This window comes from Lytechinus variegatus, chromosome 2, assembly GCF_018143015.1.
Source record: "Lytechinus variegatus isolate NC3 chromosome 2, Lvar_3.0, whole genome shotgun sequence".
Lineage (NCBI taxonomy): Eukaryota > Metazoa > Echinodermata > Echinoidea > Temnopleuroida > Toxopneustidae > Lytechinus > Lytechinus variegatus.
In genome coordinates, this window is record NC_054741.1 from 52,261,579 (window position 1) to 52,281,723 (window position 20,145).

A 20,145-nucleotide genomic window follows, 5' to 3' on the forward strand; every position below is an offset into this window, starting at 1 on the left:
TACTCTAATCCGTCTCATCCTCAGAGTGCATTAATCTTACCGCAGGGCAGGATTGAAACACATAAACTGAACTTAAAGAGAAATGCCAGTAGTTGCAGTAAACACTGATTTCATGAGAAAGTCTGTAAAACCAGGCTGCAATTTGCTTGATATCAGAGCGATTCATAAATTCCCACGAATCCGCCAGGCCCAAATACTTGAAATCTCTTTCGTCTCTCCACAATATTAGGTCAAGTAGAGTGATATTTCGGGCATGCAAGGATCTAGACTGTGCTCTGGACCCATGGCCGTACGCAGCGGTGGGCGGGGGGAGGGGGCAGTTTTTCCCCAAAAATTCGGAAATCTCACATTTTTTTACAGAAAATGTTCACAAAATTTACCAAAAATAGTGCACAAAATCTTTCTGTTTCATGAAGCAAAATGCAAAAGCGCCCCAATGACAAGCTCGGTAGCTGTACTCAGTTGTGATCGAGTTTCTTTGAAAATGTTCACGCATCATGCAACCCCCCCCCCCAAAAAAAAAAAAAAAAAAAAAAAAATCTGCGTACGGTCATGTTTGCTCCTTTACAGAATTGGTGAGTTATGTTATAAAGAATGATAAAGGAGGAGGGAAAGAGACAAAGAGGCAAAGGCATACATGGACGGGGGATGGGGAAACCAATCTAGAGAAAGGGGAAGGAGTAGAAAGGTGAGGTAAGAAGTATAATTCGATGATAGGAAGAAATATAAATAGCATTCAATAGAGATTAGGTATGAAGAGTAAATTGAAGGGAAATGGTTTATAGACCTCTCAGCTTCCCACGAACTCTCTAAATCCAGATATGAACTTCCTAATATTTTAAAGTACTTTAAGATTTTAAAAGATATTTAATATTCTTTTTGTCGTGAAATTTGATATGTAATAATCTTTTTACACCATTTTACCATTTTATACGCACCTAATCCGCATTATGAATGGTTCATTATAAATATTAGTGTTTTCTGAGAGTTCATATAATTTCATTAAAAACATGATTATGTTAATCCCCTTTGTAGGTTTTGAATAGCGACCTATTTGTAGTAATATCTATGCCTACAGCCGTTATTTAATCCTCACAATAGATCTTATCTTTTCTCTGCGCACCGATCCGCCATCATCACCACCTCCCTTATCCCCCTGCCCTAGATTTCGAGGTATACTTTTATTCTTCCCCTTAAAGGTAAAATAATATTTTGATCCGATTAGATAGATTAACATCATTGTATGAAGCACATTGTCATACAATTTAGTTTCATTGGTTAAAACATGTATGCGTTTTTTATGTATATATATATATGTACGGATTCAAACGTACTTATTCTGAGTATCCAATTTATTTTTGAAATCTCTTATTAAAAAAATCCCTTTCTAATGGGGACGTCGTGGACTAGTGGTTTTGGTTCTCGTCTTTCCATCTGATGGACATGGGTTCGTCTTCGATTCCCAGTCATGGCGTGTTTTCCTTCAGCCAGAAATTTACCCAGTGTGCTGCACTCAGACTCAGCTCAGGTGAAGTGATTGGATACCCGGTAGGAAGAAATTCCTAGAATGCTAAAGCCGGGGTAATAATAGCAGCGCTTTGTATCCTCAGGCAAAAAGCGCTTTATAAATCCAGTTATTATTATTTATCATTATGGATTCATATACATGTAATTTGTTCGTATAGATTCGAGAAAAAAAAGGAAACGAGGAGGAAAGACGTGTTTAAATCGGTCGTTTAACTCTAACTTACCTCTAATATTCAACTAAAAAAAGGACGTCACCTTAAAATAGGAGGTCTCGTCCCCTCCCTTCAGAGTACACCGACCCAGCCTCTGGTGAAATGGGTTTTAAAGAGTAGCATTAACATATAGCACTTTATAATCAGCAAACTAATTTACTCTGGGTAAGGAGTCAATTTTGCTTTAAACTTTTTTTTCATGTCCAAAATAAATAATCTTATTCCTCACCGAGAGACGGCAGGATGGTTATTCTCACATGGGATTCTATTTTTCAGGGAAATTTTTTAACACTTTGTGTTGAAGATATTACTGACTCATGAACGTATGAAAGCACCCACCCCCCCCCCCCCCCCCCATTTTAAAATTTCTCCGCGGCACCTTAGAAATTTTGGAAAGTCTTTTCAATTATCATCATTATTAGGTTTGTCATATATAACCCTAAATACACGCAGGTATTCATTGATGAATACATAACTTTGTTGATAACTTTCCATGGCCATACTGTGTAATGTTCATTCAAAATAATTTTGGTAGTAAAAGAAAAACCCGAGTAAAAAAATAATACATATAAATATATATCCTTCTAAAATATAATTCTATATTTCTTTCTTTGATGTTTTCAGGAAGATGCTGGCAGTCCCGCACCACAAGGTAAGTTTATAAACAAATATTTCAAAAACTTTCTGATTTTATACTTTTAATAGTACGAAACTTCATTTGTCCTCACGAAAGTTATTTGAATCGTTTAATACACGCAGTGATGCAGATTCTCACTGTATATAAATTATGGATGAAAACACTGGAACTAGATTACGACTGTAAAAGGATAGTTTCGGAACTGTATATAAAAGGGGCACGAAATTATGTGAGGAATCAGGCGAGAGAGTAGAGCGACCAAGCTTTTAAAAAATCTCTTTTAAACTAGTTTTCTATGCACTCACCTTCAAATGGGGCGGGGGCAAAACCATCTCTCAGTAAATCATTTTCATTTTATTTCCTTCTATTTCATTTATTTTCCTCATTTTGTGATTTCTGCGCTACCCACATTTTCGCCCTCGGATGTTGCATTGTTTCAGGAATGATTAACCTAAATAAATCTGCAAACTCTTGACCCTAATGGTGTCTATAAAAAGGGGTTTCAGAACTGTGTTAATAGGGGTGAAAATGTTGCCATTCAAAGCTATATATAGTTTTGAATACATGATATAACATTTTGAATTGAAGCGGTGGCGTGTTTTTATTTGCTTTTGCACCCCGCCAGGCAACGTAGCATCTCCCCCCCCCCCATTTAGAATAAACTGCGTTAATAAAAAAACTGACTCTCTCCTAATTGTCACTTTCAACTCTTATATTAACAGTGTCACGTCTGTCAGTATCTAAATTCAAATGATTATGATACTTTGGCGCATAGCTATAGGGTACATTGGAAGGAAAAACTCGGTATTGGACTTTGCCAAAGTTTATGTATCGGTACCTGGATGTTATAAGGACCCACAACATTTGCCAGATTTTGAAGTGCCAATTTCGAATTGAATTTAAACAAACTACTAGAAAATATTGTAACTAACCGTTGCTTGGTATTGAGGTCAAGGGCAGTATAGGCTAAATTCTTGGCGCCTGTTCTTTTGCATTGCGCCCCGCATTGCGCAGTCACCTCCGTCACAACATGAAATCTGAAGAAAAAAAAACGCATCCGTAATTGGACTTTTCATACTGTCATCCACCCAATCCATCCATCCATGTCGTTCGAATTAGATATCTGACAGTAGAAATATTCCGAAAATTTATTTTGCCCATTGATCATGCACCCGGCAGCCACTGAGCAGCGCCAGGTCGACGAGCCTCTATATCCCTTAAATGTTGAACGCTAAACAGGGTAGCAGCAACTCCCATCGTTTTACGTCTTTTGGTCTGACGCGACCCCATTATAGTGTTGCGTCATTGCAACGGCGGAATGTGTAAAGGGGTAAAATAGCAACAATATAAGAATATATGGATCTGTATCATGCGTCAAGAGCTTTGTGTACAGTAGTGCCATGCCAGATAACCAACCAGGGAATGATTGTTTTAGACGTCCCCCCACCCGAGGTGACACGACATTTCGCTCCGGTGACAATTGCTCCGGACCTTATTTCGTCTAAGTTATTACGGTTATTAGGGGTGCAATGGGGTTTTATGTTAGGTTTAGGTTTGGGTTGGGTTTAGGATAGGGTATTGTGTTAAATCCAAGGTTCAAATTTGTAATTCCATTAGTGTGTGGAATTTATAGCGGAGCAATTGTTGGAGAAAGCGTCATCAAACTCCGTCGGAACAGTGGACCTAAAGGTGATAGGTCCATGATTAATTTGTCACAGTGTGGCAAAGAAGCATACAGATGAAGACTTTCACGAAGGTCTTAAACACATTATATTGTTTTGTACACATCATAAAAAAATGCATATTATTGTCATGATTGTGTTGGCTTGTAAGGGAGGGGTGGAGATCGGCTTTCTCTTAAAGGGGTCACTTGTTATGGCATAGAACCTAGGCTATTTGTAGAGGACCCTTGCCAATTTCCGGCAAGGAGGTGATGCCAAACTCCACCACGGATGGTTAATGTCGGTGGGTTGCTGCATGCTCTCTTTTAAACAGTGCTCAACGAAACGAGACCCTTATAAAAAAAATGCACATACTGTACTAAAGGTGACTAAGTGTGTTCTAAGAAACTATGTCTTTGATAAAGTGAATATACATTCAAAAACTTTCAAACAATACACGTCTGCTTCATCATCATCATCACTATCCTCATCATTTTCACTATCATTATTATCATCACTATCATCATCATCACCATCGTCATCATCACTATCATCATCAGTATCATCATCGTCATCATCATCATCACCACCACCACCATCATCATAATCATCATCACTATCATCACCATCATCATCACTATCATCATCACAATCGTCAGCATCTTCATCACCAGCATCATCATCACTATCATCATCATCACTATCATCATCATCGCCATCGTCATCATCACTATCATCATCATCATCACTATCATCATCATCTTCACTATCATCTATTCATCATTATCACAATCGTCAGCATCTTCATCACCATCATCATCATCTTCATCATCATCATCATCGCTGTCATCATCATCATCATCGCCATCGCTATCACCCTCTTTCATCATAAACACGAATGTGTTTAATATTACGCATACACCATATTTCCATTCTGCATAATTCATTACATCCCATTAGCTTTGTTCGGAGCTATCACGCTTTCAAGCAAATTTGCTTCTACAATGTCAGTCCTTCTGCACTCATGTCTTGATCAATAATACAGTTCACATGATTATACCATTATTCAATCCCGTTTTGTTTTTTAATCAAGCCTACTTTCAATATTTTCTTTCACTATATCACCAATTATTGATATTAATGCTGTTTAATTCTGTGATATCTTGACTAATTTGTATTTTGTTTGCATGCAGAAAACAATAGAAACAAGACAGACAAATGATTTCTTATTGTTATTCTACTTATGTAAAAAGAAATCCATTTATTTTCATCTCACGCCTCTCTGGCGTGTTCAATAATGTGTGTCACGGGACTTTGCCAGCAACGCGCAGGAGCTCGGCGATGATAGCAGTATGGCGTCACTTGTAACATGACTGGGGGCACGGCCAGATCATGGAGTTTCTAACCCCATGATCGGATCTATTTGCACCGTACTTCTGATGTACGGCGCCATATTTTGGGACGACACCATCATTAATCATTTTTATTGAGTTGTTGCAGACATTTTTAACCCATATATGCCTATTTATGTCTCGGACTCATGACCTGTTTTATTGTCTCCATTCACATTATGTGACCTAGGGCTCGAACCTGGAATCTCCGAATCGGTATAATTTTTCATACCAACGTGGGTAAACTGGATTAAAGACGCACAGCACGCGCCGCGCTGCTGCAATTGATTCTACCCAAAAAAAATATTTCCTTGAACATTTCCATGGGACTCCCTGTGGGACACACGCAAGAAGATATTTTACCAAAACTAAGTGTGAACCCAAGGGCTATGGTGAAATTATTTCTCGTCCAAAATTGTAGGTCTTGTGAACCTGCAGTATAGGATGGGGAAATCAGCATAAAATAAAGGAGCTGATGTACCCGACGGCGGGATAATTTTTTACCATTCCAACCTGAAAACGCATTCATGAGCGTGTAAAGTCAAGTCTGCGTGTATTGATTATATCGACGACTATGAGGTATACTACGATATTTGGGGTTTTCCAGACGCGATGACAGATTTTATCTGGAATAAAGCCAGTGAACATGAAAATAGAGGAGGAGAGCCGCTACTCTGTAATTTTGATGTATTCATGAATCACCCCATCCCACCGTGATGTTTTGTTTCTCCCCGAAGACATAATGGAATAACTGTAATAGAGTTACAGTTTTTAACAATTATAAATGGGCATCAAACTCATTGGCCCGTATTCTGAAGTCGGGTTTAAGTTAAACTGAGGTTTAAAGTTGTGGTTTAAGTATGGACAGCCAATTGTTACATAAATTACTAAAAGTAGAAATATCATATTTCAGCTCATTTTGCTCTCAAATCATTCATAATTGTCTTAGAAATATAAATAGATGATTGTCTTCACCATCGATGAATCAGAAAAGTGCACAGTAAACATAAGAAACATACAACTTAATAAAAATGTAGACACCTTTTGCTTCCCATAATTTTAGCACAGAGTACGTGCCCTTGTATTATTATGTTCACTTTGATTTTGCTCATGTGAAGGCGTGTATGGCAGCAACATAATGTATCATCTGCGTTTTGACGCACTACATTTTCTCCGTTCTATGGAAAGCGCCAATTCCGTCAACTGCGATAAAAGGAAATGAAAGGACGAGAACACAATATACTACAATAAGATGAGATGGAACAGACTGATCAACCAAATCGATTGACCTTCCGCGCATGCGGCAACGTTACCTGTCTATGTCTTCTGCATTTCATGGCGTCATTTTGACACAAAAGCGCAGAGAATGACACTATACAACCTCCGGCTTGCCATTGACCTAAAGTTCATGGGAGTTTGCATTTTATACATTACCTGTACGCCCATGCCCGACTGAATTACATTGATTAGTTAAGCGCTCTCATTAATCTAAAGCGTCTATTAGCTAGGTAAGCGAATGCTGAGTTATTTCATCTGCTGAAATTAATATACTGTATATTAAATTTGATACGACACAAGCGACATCCTCCAACGTCTACCTAAACGTCAGGTTTGCAGCATGCGGCCCATATTTTAACCTCTTTGATACTGACTCTGCTTCATTGACCGCCTTGGAAGATATTATTAGTCACATTAAGATTCCAATGTGATAATATGATAAAGGCCTACCTTTGAGACTCGATTCAATCACACTGCATGATATCAAAGCGATTGGCTGTTGTTGGGTTAACTGCCAGTTTTCCGATGTGTAGGTCTTATCGCCCGTGCTAGTGTGACCGTGACTCGAGATATCCTCATTGATGAAAGATGAAACCAGATCCTTCAAAATCAAATTATTGTTTGGAGGTAGAATGTCTTGAATTGATGTTTAGTAAATTAGAGAGCGGATGGAATGTAACGGGAAGATTAGACCAGAAATGGTGTCAATTGGATTTTTAATAGTTGCCGATTCACACAATCATAACATTGGAGAGACTATTGGATTCCTCGAAACGGTTTCACGGACCTCCAAACTTCAGATACCAGAAACCTTCCACATCGTAAATCAAATCAACGTCAAATGATGAAATTAAGGCTTTGGGGATTATATGTTTGTTGTAACTTTGAAATTGAAGTTATTAGAAATCTTCCAACTTTGCCAAATATGTTTCATCGGGCTGGTCGCTCCGACATATCCCCTCCTGTTTTTTTTTTTTTGCCTCCTTAAATTCATGTGTCAACTCAACTTAAACCTCGCACACACACAAAGCATGCAAAAGGTGTATCGAGTGGCATATTTTTGTATTTCGAACTCTTGTGCATTTTAAATTCAAATTCATAATAGTAAAACAAAAAGGCGATTCACTCTAGGGCTTTTAAAATTCTTATTTTGGGGGAACTATATAGGGCTACTACATAAAAATCCTTTTATTTATTTGTTAGTCTTCCTCTTTCCATTTTCTTCATTCATCTCGTTTGAATTAAATCGATATTGAATAAAATTTGACATTTGCAATTTCTTAAAGCTGAAATCTTCTTAAAAAAAAATATTCTATTACTTGTAGGCCTATATCGCTTGGTCTTCCGTTTCATTTGCTAAGATCTTTTAGGTCATTGACACCCTTTAAGTATTAAATTAAGGCATCCTACTCTATTTATACTTCCCTCGAAGATGGATTTCCTTGTTTTCATTGAAATTATAAAAGATTCCTCTTTTGATCTGTAAATAGCCACCAAAATGATCAGCAATTTTTGTCCCCCTGGGCAGTATGTGACACAAGTGAACTGTGTGGAATATGTTAATCCACACTTGTAATTACATACACCCCTCCCACACTCCCTCACACACGCACACCCTCACACACATTACATTGGATGATATTGTTAATTCATATGAAGACGGTGTCTCCGTAGAACTGTAGATTATTTCTGTTCAGGTCACTCTTGTCCTAAAATATGATTACATGTCTCCCCACTCACTGCTATGGTTCTAATGCACATTATCTGTAAACCCTTTAGAAGATAGATATGAAAATGTCGATCAGTTTGCAAACGATGTATTTTAATATTCTCATTAATTATTTCAGTCTGGTTATTACAACGATCAAGACTCACACCTCGATTGGCGATGCACGCTAGAAGTTTCAATCGTCGACAGGGAATATAATTAGAATAGGCTCACCTCTGAATAGCATGAATGAGAAAGGAACATTCTCATTACCATTTGACAGGGTACATTAGCGAGACGGAAGCTGTGTTACCTTACAGTGACCCAAAAATTGTCAATCATGATGACATCACTGTCTTACAGCTGATTTGATGAGTTATATGGGTGAGCTAAACTTGTTAACGAGATAATGAAAGGTTGACGTAATTGACGATGCCACGTCTAAAAAGCCGATTTCACAAAGTGGTCGTACGGCCGTTACGATTTTCCGGCGATCGCGACAGACGGCGAAGGCTTTGGAGATGCCGTGGCCGAGTGGTCTAAGCATAGACCTATACAAAAGAGAAAAAGGTAAAAAGGGAATTAATCTCAGTTACTCTAAGTCTACAATCATGTTTCGCCGCCCTAGCGCTTTCAACGCTTCCAACGCCGCCATCGAAGAAAAAAGTACCGCTGCTCTATTATTCTTTACATGTTCCTAGCTTTACATTCTTTACATGTTCCTAACTGAATTGGAGAGTGATTCAAAATGACCAAACCCCTCGCCCCCATAATGAAAAAAAGACCCTTACTGTTCAAAAGCAACAATGTAAATATTGCCTCCATAACATTATCCACCCTCTAAGCAGTTACGTTCCGTAAGATTTAAAACATAAATTGAAAGGGGAACCTCCGAAAGCTGGAATGTCATCTGTTTCAGTATCCATGATATCTGCGTTGGCTTTCCTATCGCCTTAATTTCCTCTTTTATGATATCGTCTATGCGTGACGGGTCGGTAAAGTGTAATGCTAGTACAAAATGGCACAAATTTAGCTGCGTCGGATTGTTGCCTCAATCAGACCTTGACTTAGGACTGAATAGGCATCCTCATTACAACGTTCCATTGTCATTATTGTTCATGTCTCCGGAGAAGCCTGGAAAAAGCCTGTTTCCACTGCCATAAAAAAAACATTGACGAGTAGATCAAAGGGTGGTGATGCACATACGTCGAAAGTGGACCGAGGCCGGCCTCGGAGGCAGCTCGACTTATGTGTAACACATCCTGCTTACTAAAGCCGAACTGACGCCGGATCGGACTGAGTCCGCCTCTGGATGTGGTTTGAAGCCGACGTCACGCCGGCTTTTGTCTTGCAATTGGTATGCGTAACACTCCAATTGGACTCAGGCCGGCTTGACCACTAAACTAGAAACAGTGAACAATAGTCATAGCTATTGAACCGTGCACAAGCTATAAAAATATTTACATGAAAAGTCAGGGGAGCGTTTCATGAAAGGACTTGTCAGACTTTTTATCCGACAAGTACTGTTTTATCCGACAGTTACTATGGTAACAGTGCCTCTCATCCAATCATTATGAAGGAAAGTTGTCAGACCTGACAACTTGTCGGACGAAAATGTTGATGAAACGCTCCCCAGGTGGTTCGTGTCACGCGAAAAGGCGACGCGTCGCCGTGAAGCCGGCTTAAGTGGAGACACACAATTGCAGGCCTCAGAACATCTTTATCGAGGGGGGGTATGGTCTCCAGGCGTCCTCAAACTGCAGGCATCAGCTTCAAACCGAACGCTTGTTTATTTATGAAGTTTCACACTTTTAAATGTGAATTGGTTTGATGCATCTTTGACGCTGCATTCAACGCGCAGTTTTGTGAGTTCAGTATATAGGGATATATTCATTTTTTTTCATACGATTTTTCTCTGCATGAGGCAGGGACTTGAGCGTCCCAGTTCCTGTATTTGAAATGAGTGTAGTTGCTCTTCTGCTATGTCTATGATATGTTGACATAGAGAACAGTGTGGAAGACTAACCTTGATTCTTGCGGAATATTTGTACATGACAATGACCAAGCCATTGATTGAAAGCGGATATGTGTCTGACAAATTGAAGCAATTATGATGAGTCTCGTGTCTCGTCAGTCGACGACGGGGAGAGGCTGAGTAATATTTCAATTTAAGCTATCGTTTAAGTGACAATCTCACGTTTAATAATTTGCCATTAAATAACTGTTAAAGTTCCTTGATATATGTATTAATTGATTGTTTGATTGGTTAGTTGGTTGGTTGGTTGGTTGATTGATTGATTGATTGATTGATAGTTTTAATGGGAAGATTATGCTGTAATCATGGTAATGGGGTTGTATAGGGCTAATGGTGATGATGATGCTGATGATGATGATGATGATGATGATGATGATGATGCTGCTGATGATGATGATGCTGCTGATGATGATGATGTTGATGATGATGATGATGATGATGATGATGGTGATGATGATGATGATGGTGATGATGATGATGATGATGGTGATGATGATGATGATGGTGATGATGATGAGAAATAACGAGTAAAAGTAATAGAGAAGATTGATTAGGAGGAGAAGTGAAAGTAATAGTAGTGTGGTGGCAGAGAGAAGAAGAAGCCGAAGATGATGAAGAAGGGAGAGAAGAAGAAGATGATGATGATGATGATCATGATGATGATCATGAAGAAGAAGAAGAAGATGAAGGAAAAGAAGAAGAAGAAAATGTAGGTGTAGAAGAAGAAGAAAATGAAAAACAAGAAAATGAAGATTATGGTATGCATAATATTGCTGCATATCGCTTCTTTTTGCATAGAATTAGAATAGCAAGTAAACTAGATGTTTCATTTTATATCAATTGATTTTGCACCAGAACTAGAAATATAAATCATGGAGGTACAAAGCTTATTATTCAGGGGGTTAATGAAAGGGACGTCATTAGGAGAAAGGGTGTCTTTGTTCTTAAATACCCCCGAAACATGCCTAAAATCATGCTCAAATTCAGGACCCCATGGAAGAACAGTGGTAGTTTATTGATTTGCTGAAATGGGCCATCCTCCATATGATCTGTACGTTATGTCGAATTGAGCATGTTTATATTTTATTTTTCATATGGAAATAAATACAAAACATACAAACAAGTCTGATTTTGGTTTTAAGCAACCAATATTTATCTTATATATTTCTATGTTCTACATTCTCGTCCCCCTCTCATGTTTCCTCCTTGAAACTATTATTCTTACAGTTATTCATGATGTTATAGCCCTTTCCTTTATTTTCCTCTTTCTTCCCCTACCCTCTCAATTTCCTCACATTTTCAAAACATAGTTTGACAAGGAATCCGGGTGGATCTTTGCCAACAATGTTGTTAATAACTTCCTATGTTGAGAACAGTTAGTCATCACAATGTCTTGAAAACAATGGAGACACCCTTAATAAAGATGTTTGGAGGCCATTTGCCCGAACCGCATCTCCCCCATACTCCTTTTCACTTCGTCCTCATTTTCCTTTCCCCCTACCTCACTCTTCTTATTGTTCTATTTATTATCTTTATTCACAATTTGTTATCATTATGTTTCCTCTTATTATTTGCCCTCTTCTTCCACTCATCATCATTATTAATGGAATCCCCATCATCGTCATCATCTTCTACATTACCGTCGTTATCATTGCCATTAATGTTATCCTGATTACCAGTGTCGTTATCACCATTGTCATAATTCTGATGGTAATCATCATTATCATTAGTATCATAATTTTATTGATCATTTGCACTATCTTTGATTGTGTGACAAATCTCTAAAGATTAATAGTCTCTGTAATTCACTACATTTGCAGTGTATCGACAGTCCAATATGAAGTTTGTACTACTTTGCATTATCCTCAAAGTCAAGCGTATACAACCGTGCATTCAATGAAAATCATTAAGTCATTAAAGCTACAATTATTAAATTTTATTCTGAAAGAAAAATTAGCTACTGAGCTAATACCATTCGGATCATTAACCATAAGGAAATATATCCACTACGGCCACTATACTTTCAATGTTGAATTCATTTATTTGAAGGTTTGTTAGTCACACCGTTAATCATTTGCCAAATACATTTGGATTAAGAAACCTGATGTGAGCTGTTGGCATGGAAACTGCAATAAGCTGGTATGGGTGGTTAGTCGCGGCATTGGATCGGCCATCAAATTTAAAATTAGAAACAAAAAATATAAGAAAATTAAATATTTTTCCATCAGAAATCCCGAGCAAACTTTTTCCAAGGATAATTCATACACTCTTAAAAATATTGGGTAAAAATGCTCCATGATGGTAATTATGTATCCAACCAACATTGGGCATTTCTTTTGGGCATTTTTATTTATCAAGTGTGATGAAAATTTGTTCATTCTAAAGTAATTTCTGATTATTTTTTAACCTTACTGGACAATATGCTTCCCGCATTGGGTAAAATACTGCCCCAAATTGGTTGGATACATAATTACCCTCGTGCTGGTTAAAATTTTGCCAAATATTTTTTACAGTGTACGAATGATATGCATTTTTAATGTATTTTTGTAACGTTTATTCATCTCTCTCTCTTTCCCTCTCTTTTCTGAAGTAAACATTTAAGCATTATTTGACGTGAAGGAAAATCATGTAGATGAAACATTACGTATAATGCGAGCGCGAAGCGCGACGTTAAGTTTTGGGTATTAAGAGTTGACAGTGTGAAATTTTAAGTACTTTTTGCATAATGTGATGCATATCTCCCGAAACAAAGTAATGAAATCCAGAATTATTTTTGTTGAGTTGCCACATTTATTATCAGAGATTTAAACTGCACCACCTTGCGGGGTCGATGGATAGAGTCCCCTAAGCTTTTGAATATAAGCCATTTTAATTGTCCCAAAACTGATGTAATTCATGTCTAAGTAACATTAATCCTAATTCTAAACAATTTTAGCATAAATGAAATATTTTTATATATTTTCTTTTTTTATGGGCTTAAGAGGAAGAAGAAAAAGAAAAATGTAAAGAAGAAGAAGAAGATAGAGAAGAAGAATGTGAAGAATAAGAAGAAGGAAGAGGAGAAGAAGTAGGATAAATAGAAGGGGGATGAGAAGAAGAAGAAGAAGAAGAGTATTTTGTATAGAGATTTCGTATATGATCTCGTCCGTGTTCAAAAGGTCAAACGGTGAGACAGGGTTCGAAGCTTACATCATGTTTAAAATGAATAGTCATGCTCATGTCAAGATACGCCACGCTGTGACCATGTCATTGCAGTCTATAAGTTGTCCTTCAAACAATTTATTTTATTTTAGAATAATGTCATAGTTATGTGACCTTGTAGTGACCTCTGTGTTGTCAATCTATCGGAGTCCTGTCCCTAGAAGTAATTTGATGGAAGCTCTGCCAGTTAAAATGAACATAAACCATGAGTAATTGATTTAAAGGGATGGTCCATGCTGGAGATATTTATATCTCAATGAATAAAATTCACAAAGCAAAATGCTAAAAAAAATTGATCAAAAATAACAAAGTTATTGAATTTTAAAGATTTGCATTATTCCGATGAAACAGATTTAGGCATGTCCTTATGAATATTCATTAGGTGGGCTGATGATGCCATATCCCCACTTTTTTTTTTGTATTTTATTATACGAAATTAGGGTTATTCACAATTTTTCTACCAAGAACTAAAACAATTGGATTGACAACTGATAAAGTGCATGAGTGATTTTATTCCCGCAACTTATTCCATCATAATGGAGACACACCATTTACACATGTATGAAAAAATGAAACATTTATGATTTTATGTAATAACATAGGGAAAAAGAAAAGCGGGGATGTGACATCATCAGCCCACCTAATGAATATTCATAACGCTGTGTATATAATTGTTTTCACAAAATATTGATAAACTTTGAAATTCAATAACTTCATTATTTGTTATCCGATTTGATACAATTTTTAGCATTTTGCTCTGTGAATTTTAATCTATTCATTTAGATACAAATAGTTTCAGACCGGACCATCCCTTTTTACAATTTCTTTTGTTTGAGGGGGGAGGGTTATCTTGACTTAAATATGATTATAATTCCATTGAAGGAAAATGTTTCTCCTTTTTAGCCCAAAGTGATGTCGATTTTCACATTTTGATTGATTTGATAATTGATTGATTCTTAAATTGTTACTTTTACGTATATTCATTCATCTGTTGCTCACGTCTTGTTATTCCGTGTCCTTCTCTCCCTCCATGCACCACAGGCCCCGCTGAGTCACCCGAGATAGTTATAGATGGTATGCTGGATATCATAGCTGAAAATGAAGGGATCGAAGAAGGTAAGAATCAAGTCTACACTCTTAAAAAAATGTTGGGCAACATACTGTCCACGCAACAATCGGTTAAATCTTTATCCAATTCTGGGTAGTTTCAAACCAATAATGTATGCTTTGGGTGAAAACTACACAGTATTCGTTGATTTTTTTTTTCTTCCTCTTCTTTCTTTCTTTGTTTCTTTAATGGGTGGGTAGGATGGGGTGGTTTTGTCATGCATTCATTAATTTTTGTGTATATTTTTGTAGATTTGTTTTGTATGCATGTAGTTATGTTTTAAAGGACCCCATGGAAGAACAGTGGTATTTTATTAATACTGCTGACATGGGCCATCCTCCATATGATATGTACGTTATGTTGAATTGAGCATGTATATATTTTATTCTTATATAGAAATAAATACAAACTAACTACCCATAGATAGATAATTTTGTTAACCAATCGTTGTTTGGACAGTACGTTGCCCAACATTTTATAAGAGTTTATTATTTTAATCAAAACATCAGTACTTTAACTTCCTTTAAGATAATCAGAAAAAGGGTAAAGTGGTATCAATATGCAGCTGGAAGTCCCTGACTTAGACCTGTGCACAGGAAATAAATTGAAACAAGTTGTCTTTAAAACGATGAATCTGGTTCTCCAAAATTGGCAGTTTTATAATTACAACTCGAGAGGGTAGCAACACATTCCCGCTTTCTGATTGCCAGTCTTCTTGAAATGAAATCACAGGCCCTGGGTAAAATACATGAAATGGTTCTAAAATGTATTATTATTAACAGTATGATTATGTGATCTATTTTTGGCTCGGTCGCTACGCTCCCTCGATCCCATAACAATTGAATCTGAACCAGGCCGGGGAGAGACGGGCTGATATTACAGATCCCCATATTGCCCAGGATGCGTCTCAAAAATATGAGTAAATAAAGAAATGTATACAAGAAATAACGGAAATAAATTGAAAAGTATATAAATAAACATAATAAAATCAAAATGAAGCAGCGCTATTTATTGATCTGAACAACATTATAGGCGAAATTAAGTACCATTGAAAATAGAATGATGATATTTTTTTTCTAAGAAAAGTTTAAGCGGTTTGTATTTTCATGTTATATTCCGTGAGTGAGTTGACGTGCTTCTATCAGTGAATAGCTCATTGCCAAATTTCAAAATGTTATCGACCTAATTCAATCATTTTGGAGGTAATTCTGAGGCATGTACTTCCCCGAGCGAATGGAGCGATCCCTACATGTCGGGGGTTTCTTCCTCTCTCTTTGAATGTTACTGGGATATATTCGGTATGTGTCTGGCAATGTATTGTTCAGACAATGATATTCAAAAAAATATTTGTCCATGTTTCATCCTGACGGATTAAGAAGTCAAGATGAGTTTACCCTCAAGATGTTTTGATTAAATTTGTACCTCGTCAAAAAAGTCGACTAATACTATTATTGCGTGTTGTTGAACTTAATTGATGTAAAATGTGATACGGTATTGCTTGCTGGGACTCAGTATAAAAAAATTATTTTAGTGGTGTCTGTATTAGAAGTAATACGATTATCTCTTTATTCTTTCTGATATGTTCTTAATCTATAATCAATTGAGAACAATATTGGCCTAATTATTTACTCTGGATCAGAACCTACCGATGGAACTTGCTCACGATAATGATATTGCGACAAAAGAAAAAAAATCAAGATATGGTTAAGTGCCGTTGGGAACTTTAGGTTCAAAATCCTGAGAAAAGGATTGTAGGCTAAACTATCCCCGAGGAAATATATTGTATATACGCGAATTTCATATACGCCTGTATTGCGTGAAAAGAACACAAACGGGGCGAACTATAAACATGATAAATATTTTGTTGATATAAACTCTGTTTACATAAACGACATGGGATAAAAGGGCTTTATCGTTTTGATATCTTTGTTCATGATTCATAGATCAGATTAAACTGTACCTCGTCATTTTAAGTGGATTTTCAATTTTGCCACCGCCCTTAAACTCGGTGGCAACTTAGCGGGCTTGCAGTGTCGCTTGGGTAACTGACCCATGTCTTCTCCATGGGAGTTGAGGCGCGGTTTCCCCCTTCAAGAAGCCCCGTCTGTTTGCAACTAGTATACCGTACCTGGTTTTGCTATGCTTCGAGAGGTTGCTCGCTTCAATGGCTATTTGAACTCTTGATGATTCCAAATCAAAGGTGGAATCGATGGGAATGTCGATAATGGAGAAAAATTGTGAAAGGAAAGGGTAAAAGTCAGTATATTTGATATAAGGAGGGGAAAGGGGAATGGAGGTGAAAAGAAAAATGATGAGAAACTAATAGGAGGGGTGATGAATGGAACGAACAACAACAAGAAGAAAATGAGGATAAGAACAAGAACGAGAAGAATTCGAAGAAAGAAAAGGAAGAGGAGGAAGAGCCGGCGGAGGATGTCAAATCAATCAAAATTCAAATTTGAAAGATTTTAATTACGTTATTGCTCTGATAACCATTGCGTTAACGTCGGCGATGCTTTCCTTAAAAATACGATGAGAAGTAGCAGCATTGGTCATATTGCTAGCTGATTGGCATCACCATGTTTATGGTGATTTTTCCCCAAGACTTTTCAAATATTGAATAAGAGGGAAGGTGGAAAGAGGGAGGAAAGGGAAGGAAGTAGGGGAGAAGAGCATAACAACAAGGAGAGACATGGGTCGTGTAACTATAAAATACCATACGATTCATTCGAGAAAAAATATGACGTCACAGGTAACTCGTCTTACCCACTCCGTTGCTTTCCTTAAAAATACGATGAGAAGTAGCAGCATTGGTCATATTGCTAGCTGATTGGCATCACCATGTTTATGGTGATTTTTCCCCAAGACTTTTCAAATATTGAATAAGAGGGAAGGTGGAAAGAGGGAGGAAAGGGAAGGAAGTAGGGGAGAAGAGCATAACAACAAGGAGAGACATGGGTCGTGTAACTATAAAATACCATACGATTCATTCGAGAAAAAATATGACGTCACAGGTAACTCGTCTTACCCACTCCCTCCCTCCAATCAAGATCAAAACATCACGGTGCCCCCTCCCCCGTGGAAATAAATGAATTAATGGTACGCTTATTCAATTTCTAAAGACCTTCATGGTAGTCTCATTTGATAGCGTGGGATTTAAGATGTAGTCCATGTGGCGAAAAGTTCATTTACAAAAGTAAATGACAAAATCAATCATCCATAAACTAGTGCACCCTAAAGAAATGGTACACAACAAACAAAATTACAAAACAATCCTCGATGTTCGTGCACATATAGCCATTTGATTTCTTGTCATTCATCATTAGAATTGTATCTCGAGAATGCCAGACAATCAACTGGCGTATTTAAATGGAATATCTATATCTCACCAGTGTAATTTCGTTGACTGGATATATCGTCTATACCACCCGACAAGCACGCCCTTGGCTAAGATGATTATACCTTGCCGTCTTTACTCATTCCTTCATTATTCTCATTATTTGATTTGAATCTCATTCGCACCAGTAATCTGTAAAAATCAGGCCACGAGCATTATAGTTCATTCAGGGGGTGCATCAAATCATCGCGTATACTCTTCGTACTTTGCAAGAAGTGAAGAAGTCCCTTTCCGGGCATGCCGGGAGACGTTTATTCAAAACACATATAACTACTTTGGACCTTATAAGTTATATGTAAGAAATTGTGGGTGGGAAATTTGAATGACAAGAGGAACTTAAATTTGAGGAAACATAAACCAAAAATAGGAATGAGAGATTGCTAGAAATTGAATGCTTAGACTGGTGTATAGATCTTGGAGAATATTTAAAGGAGAATGAAACCTTTGGAACAAGATAGCTTGTGTGAAAACAGAAAAATCAAAGAAACAGATCAACTAAAGTTATGAGCATTTTAATATTGCGATCACTAATGCTATGGAGATCCTCAAATAGGCAATGCAACAAAGATGTGTGATGTCACTTGTGAACAACTCTCCCCATTTCTTTAGTATATAGTTCACTTAGATAATTTGTTCTTTTTTAAAGGAGGACATGTAATACAGATTTTTAAAGAATACAACATGGATAAAGAGTTTGTATCACCATAAGAAAAAGCAAAAAGATAGACTTTGAGGGTATTTTATAGTCCATCAAAGGGAAAGTTGTTCACATGTGACATCACACATCCTTGTTGCATTGCCAATGGGAGGATATCCATTAGTGATTGCAATATTCAAATGCTCATAACTTTCTCATTATTTGTCCGATTTTTCTCAAACTTTCTCTGTTCTTATTCTTTTATCTTTTTTGTTTCGACACAAGCTACTTGTTCCAAAGGTTTCATTTCCCTTTAAGTCTACAAAGAGATATTGCGATCAGAAACAAAAGGGTTAAATAGGAAATGTGAACAAATACAGAGAAAATCCATTCAAGAAAAAGTAATAAGAGATTGGAAACAATTATTGCTAAAAAAAATAAGACAAAGTAAAAACAAGTCGGCTCTAGTGCTAAATGTAAACATGATGACATCAGAAAAAAATGATCGAGAGGGTTGGGAGAGATCAGGTTCAAGTGAATACGTTGTCGTTATGTGGTTCTGTGGTGATCTAGTTAACTTGTGATCGTCTCCATCACTGGGTTCAATGACCTGACTTGTACTTCTCCATTCCTAAGTCCTCTTCATCTGGTCATGGGCAAACTTTCCTCTACATATAGGCGAAGACCATTACCAAGATCATGTCGATGAGATACATTTTTCAATGAAACTCCAACAGCTGTTTAATCGAGAGTGGACAATTAATCGCCATCCATGGTCCACGTGGGGTGAAATGTATTTGATTTTGGTGCCACAGCTGCAGAACCGTCGAAGGGATGTTTGTTTCAATTTTTCCCGGTGCATTATCAACTTTATTTGATATGTGAAGACAGAATGAGAAAGCAATGTTTATTGAAATCGGCTGAAGGTCACATACTTAGAGATGATCGCTAATCCAATTTTTGTTGTCCACTGTATATTTAATTTGTTTTCATTCTTTCTTTCTTATTTGCAGAGGGAGAGGAGATTGGTGAAAATGGACACATTGTCGACGCCGACATCTTTGAATTTAACGAAGGACAAGAGGAAGAGGGAACAAGAAAGGTATTCTTTTCTTCAAATTCATCTAATCAATGAAGAAAGGCGAATGAAATCAAATAAGATATCATTCCAGTAACAACTAATGTGTATTGATAACGTCATGGAAAGGGTATTAGAACAGTAATATCTGTGAGGGGTCGTCGAATCCGTCTCCCCATGAAAGTTTACAATATTTTATTCAGTACCCGCTTTAATGTCGTATATATCTAAGGTTATATTGATGATAACTACATAATTTCTCAAAGCACTTTGTA

At 37.1% G+C, this 20,145-nt stretch overlaps 1 protein-coding gene across 1 annotated transcript in view; it reads left to right on the forward strand.

Moving 5' to 3' along the window:
• The first annotated feature begins 637 nt into the window (after positions 1–637).
• Positions 638–20,145, forward strand: part of LOC121406855 — a 40,846-nt gene continuing 21,338 nt past the window's right edge. The window contains exons 1-4 of the mRNA XM_041597727.1: positions 638–688; positions 2,364–2,391; positions 14,692–14,766; positions 19,806–19,894. Coding sequence (XP_041453661.1) covers positions 638–688; positions 2,364–2,391; positions 14,692–14,766; positions 19,806–19,894 — 243 coding nt within the window. The remainder of the gene's footprint in view (positions 689–2,363; positions 2,392–14,691; positions 14,767–19,805; positions 19,895–20,145) is intronic.